General features: G+C 47.7%; 1 protein-coding gene across 1 annotated transcript in view; it reads right to left on the bottom strand.

The window, feature by feature from the left end:
- The window catches only part of SNTG2 (syntrophin gamma 2), a 192,357-nt gene that overhangs the window by 26,584 nt on the left and 160,386 nt on the right, over nt 1-5,387 (bottom strand). The window contains exon 15 of the mRNA XM_012810587.1: nt 3,779-3,871. Within this exon, the coding sequence (XP_012666041.1) occupies nt 3,779-3,871 (93 nt within the window). The remainder of the gene's footprint in view (nt 1-3,778; nt 3,872-5,387) is intronic.

Below are 5,387 nucleotides of genomic sequence, written 5' to 3'. Positions count from 1 at the left end.
GTCCGTGAGGACTGTGGAGGATGGTGGTGGTTTCAGCTGCTTAGATTCGTTGAATCTCATCTGCCCTTAAAATGGTCGATCATCTTGCTTTTATATGAGGAGCTTGTGATGTGTGATCAGGAATGGGCATAGGAATCTCAGAAAACAACATTTGCCCTAATTCCTCACAAAATAGGCAAAGCCCATATGTGAACAAGGGTAACACAGTATCTGGTTCAGACTTGATCATGAGGAAGAAGAGCTCAACTCCCTATTAGGACAAAATCCTAGGAATGAGATAAATTGGCATTTTTCTACTCACAGCTTCCTAAACCGCTCCTAAATATCACACACATAAAGTGCAGAATTACCTGTGTGAAAGCTCCCCTGCACAGCCGTGCGAGGTCAGGTGTCTAGGTGCTCTAGGTGTCTTCTTATTCCCTTATAATAAGGTAGTAAGACAACCTCCGCGCAGCCGTGCGAGGTCAGCAGGGTCTCAGAACCCAGGGCTCTAGGTGTCTTCTTATTACCTTATAATAAGGTAGTAAGACAACCCCCGCGCAGCCGTGCGAGGTCAGCAGGGTCTCAGAACCCGGGGCTCTGGTTGTCTTCTTATTACCTTATAATAAGGTAGTAAGACAACCTTCTACACTGCAGCTGTGCTAAATTCTATGTGCTGATATGAGATAGATGCTGCCTGTGTACATATCCACCTTTGTTTGCTTAAATTTTACAGTCTCGCTCTTGTTTAGGGTGATGTAAGACAGGTGGTTTGGGATGGGTTGCACGCAGGTGGCCCCAACACGTGGTGGGGTGGGGACCATGGCAGGGCGGGGACCTTCTCTCCTCCCCTTCTCCATGGGCTGCCTCCCCAGAGCAGAGCTCCCCTCAGGATCGGGAAAGCCAAACCATCAGGGGCCACTCTCCAACCCTGTCTGAGCTTGGTTCCCGTGCATCTAAAACCAGTAATGTTTCTAAAAGAAAAGGATCTTGTTATTTTCATTTTATCCAAAAGTCATCTGGGTGATAGTTTAATCTCAAGACTCAAAGACCTTCTGGAAAACAAGACGGGACCTCCCAGGTCAGAAGGTGGCTGCTGTGCACTGACACAGCGGCAGAGGCCTGTGCCCAGGACTCCTCCCCACAAAGCCTGGGCTTTTGTTTAATTTTGAACTTTGGTGGGCTGTGGTCTTCCCATCCCTTATATAAAGGCTGAAAGGAATCCTGATTTTTAGTTCACAATCTTGGAGGACAGGAAATGTTTTTCTGCACTTTTAGTAATTAAAGGACAGTTTTGTAGTCAGCTCAAAAGAGATGAGGAAGACATCTTTCTCATCTGGTAGCCTAGCATATTGTCTTTAATTTTTAACCATAAGTTCAATCTAGAAATTAAAAAATAAATATTAGATTATGATTTTCTCATTTATTTTGTAAGTACAGAAAATATTTCCATGGATGAACATATTCTTTTCCTGTTCCGGCATGTAACCTGATGGTAACCCGATGGTAACCTGATGGTAACCCAATGGTAACCCAACAGTAACCCCATGCTAGTTAACCTGATGTTGGTTAACAAACCTGATCCGTTAACCCAATGTTAGCCTGATGTTAAGGGGGGAATTAACCACAAATGGACCACAGATATGCCCTGTGGTGGGTCCAAGTAGGTGGCTTATATGTAAAACTGAGACGTTGTGCAAGGTTCAGAGCTGTTTTGCTTAAAGCCTGAGGTTAAGAAGAATTGCTGCATGTTGTGGGAGCAGCCTTGACCCAGAAGTGACACATAGGTGTCCTGACCTGGGAAGGGAAGGTGTTGGCAGTGTGTTTCTGTTTCTGTCTCTCCATCCCCTATCTCTCTCTGCCTCTCTGTCTCCTCCCTCTCTGCCTCTCTGTCCTCTCCCTCTCTGTCTCTCTGTCCCTCTGGTCTCTGTCTCTGTCTGTCTCTCCATCTCTCTCCAGTGGAGACCCAGCAGTGAGCACAGGCCTCCCAGGAGAAGGCTGGTCCCATCTGCTCACTCCCTCAAGAATGCAGGATTAACTCCTAGGGGGCATCCAGGGCTTTCTGGCACAGGCTGGGGAACCACCCAAGACCCTGACCATGGCCTCTGAGCTGAGTCAGGCTCCTCTTCCTCAGCACCCACTGGCCGTGGGAGAAGCAGTCAGGCCCACGTGCTCCGAGGCTGTTGCAGAGAGAACATGTGGTCCTTGGAAATTCCTGTGCTGTCACACTGAAGGCCAAGAGGACAGTGTTAGGGACACTTTTGGGAGCCACAGTGTTGGGCTGAGCCCCAGCCCTAGGTCAGCAGATGGGGCCAGACCAGGACAGGGCCCACTGCACCAAATGCCACGTGGAAACCTCCAGGGAGCAGGAAGGCCCCCAACAGGCCAGTTTTTCTTAAAAAGTAGAGTTTGGCAACCACCTACCCTGCTACTTTTACTCCTGAGGGAAAGTCACCTGGAATAGCCTGATGTTAACCTGATGTTAGTTCAGTGGTAACACCATGGTAACCCAATCTTAGTATTTGTTAACCTGATGTTAACCTGTTAACTCAATGTTAGCCTGATGTTAACCAATGTTTGTTAACCTGATGTTAAGCTGATATTAACTCAAAGTTTGTTAACCTGTTAACTGGATGTTAACCCAATGTTAGCCTGCTGTTAACCAATGTTTGTTCACCTGACGTCAGCCGCTGTCAGCCTGCCTGTCTCCCTGTCTCCTCCTCTTGCCTCCTTGCACCTGCCACCTGGTCTGCCCTGTGGGGCTCTGGCTCTCTCTCATTCTCTCTCTCTCTCCCCTCCCCCCCTCTTTCGCTCTCATTCTCTTTCTCTCTCTCTCTCTCCCTTCCCTCTCTCTCTCTCTTTCTCTCTCTTTCTCTCTCTTGTTCTCTCTCCCTCTCTCTCCCTCTCTCTCTCTATCTCTATCTCTATCTCTCTCTTGGATCCTGGCCCCTGCCCCATTCAGGATTTGCTAATGAAAGACAATTAGATCTTTAAATTCAATTTGTTGAAATTTTGTTTTTTAAATGGCGACCTTTACCATGCCAACACTTTGCCATTCCAGTCATTCTTAATTCGCATAGAGAATGAATTCTTAAAAATATTATATGGTGCCAGGTGCAGTGGTTCTGCCAACAAACCTAGCACTCTGGGAGGCTGAGGCAGGTGGATTACTTGAGTTAAGGAGTTCGAGACCAGTCTGAGCAAGAGTGAGACCCATCTCTTAGAAGAGCTGGGTGTTGTGTTGGACACCCATAATCTCAGCTACTCAGAAGACTGAGGCAAGAAGATCAACTGAGCCCAAGAGTTTGAGGTTGCTGTGAGCTATGATGCCATGGCACTCGATCAGGGTGACAAAGTGAGACTATGTCTTAAAAGTAAAAATATTATATGGAACAATATTGGCTCTATCTTTGGAAAGCATTTTTTTCAGCACTTACAGGGGCAGGTGAGCCCTCAGACCTGGTGGAATGAGACTGACCCACTTCTGACACAGCTGACACTCACAGACGCAGCGCTCTGCAGACTGCACCAGGGTGGGCTGTGTGCCAGCACCAGCCAGGCTAGGGCCACAGGTGATGACCCTCTCTGCTGTGGGCGGTGTTGGAGGGCCTCCCTCGGCAGGCTGCACTTCCCTCCCCACCCTGGGAGCTGCCAAACAAGCTCCAAAAGGGACAGTTGAACCCCTCCCATAGCCCTCCAGAGTTGCGTGCCTTCTGTGGGACATCTGCCAATGACAAGGGCTGTGAGGTGTGATGGGCACAGGCTGCCAGAGCAACGTCCCACAGTGATGACATCTTACCTTCGTCTTACTGTCAAAACAGGTGAATCCCAGCGTGAAATCCACTGTGAAGCACAGAGCTTCTCCTTGCCAGCTGCACGTATATGTTTTGGACTAGAAGGAAGCATTCATTTTGAGAAAACATCCTTTAATGATGCTGCTTACAGTCACTAGATATTAGCACTAGTAATCCCCGCTTTGCTCAAACACAATTTGTTTTAAAAAGTCCTAACATGCAAACTACATGGACCCTGACTGGAGGGCCCGTGGTCATGAGAGACCTGCAGAAATGTTTCCACGTAGGATCTTTCTTGTTTTTTGTCTCCAGGCAAATGTTTCCAACTTTGTAGACTTAGGTATATCTGTAGACATCTTATCACTATAGCTAAACTCAAATGCACAGCACACAGCCCAGGTGCCTCTGCTCTCTGTTTGAAAACACACTTCTGCTCACTAGGCTGCTGGCCGACTGTGCGGCGAGCCCCTTTTTCTTTTGCTCACACAAGTCAGATCAGGAAGCACCAGCCTCACAAACAAACATTCTAAAAAGCAGGAAAATTTAAAACAACACTGAAGGGCAGGAAACTCCAGCAGTGACACCACTAAAAAATGCAGATAAACAAAAGCAAAAACTGTAACAGCCCAGAGAGTAGTAGGAAAGTGAGAGGGTCCGACAGCAGGCTGAGCAAGGGGCCCGTGCAGGGTGGCTGGATTGGGGGTGGCTCAGCCTACACGGCCTTCAGAGGAGACACCTGCTGTCTCAGGCCCTCAAGGCTGTACAGCCTGGGCTACCATCACACTCTTCCAGGCACGTGGGTGAAGAGGGAGTTTTGTATTGTTGTAACCCAGTCAGAGAACTTGCTTCTCAGCCTGTTCCCAAGTCTCCTTCTTCCCTCTAGGGTTGCCAAGTACAGAACTGTAACCATTGTTACCCAAACTGTAACTATTACTATCTAAACTGTAACCATTGCTACTGTAACCACTGTCACTCAAGCTGTAACCATTAATAACTAAACTGTAAACTCAAACTGTAACCCTGCCAATGGTGCCCTGCCAATGGCAACATTCCTTGTACACACACAAAAAACTATAAAAGACAAAAAAACCTACAGTTTGGGGCTGCTTGTCTTAGGACAACAGCCCCCTGCACAGGTGTGAATAAATCACCAATTATTTACATCAGTGTTGGTCCAAGTCCATTTTTTCCAAGTCCTTTAAGTCATTTCATCTGGAGGCCCCAGCGAGATCCTCCCCCTTGGACCCCTGCCTGGACCCATTACCGGCCAACAGCTCCAGGGGAAGGCCGCGGAAAGGATGTCCCTCCACCCTGGAATGCTCAGCTGTGTAGAAACTCGGGTCATGGGTTTCCAAATTTTCTGTTTTAGTGATTTAATTATGGCGCCTTAAGTAAGTCTGTCTAGGTTTCTAAAGAATCTGGGGGAACATGGGCTATGCTGGACGCAGCCTGCGATGCCCCTCCCCTGAGGCAGGAGGAAGATGTCCCCCTGGCCTCTTTAGGTTGTTTATTTTTGTGTTGTCATGTTTGCAACTCCTTATTAGACTATTTTAGTATTAGCAATCTTTTTAGACTGTTCGGATTTACAGGCTAGTCCTGTTCTAGTAAATTGCA

Source organism: Otolemur garnettii, unplaced genomic scaffold (assembly GCF_000181295.1).
Source record: "Otolemur garnettii isolate 467f Iridium unplaced genomic scaffold, OtoGar3 scaffold00139, whole genome shotgun sequence".
Lineage (NCBI taxonomy): Eukaryota > Metazoa > Chordata > Mammalia > Primates > Galagidae > Otolemur > Otolemur garnettii.
The sequence above is the reverse complement of the archived record's forward strand: the minus strand, read 5'-3'. Positions and strand labels throughout refer to the sequence as shown.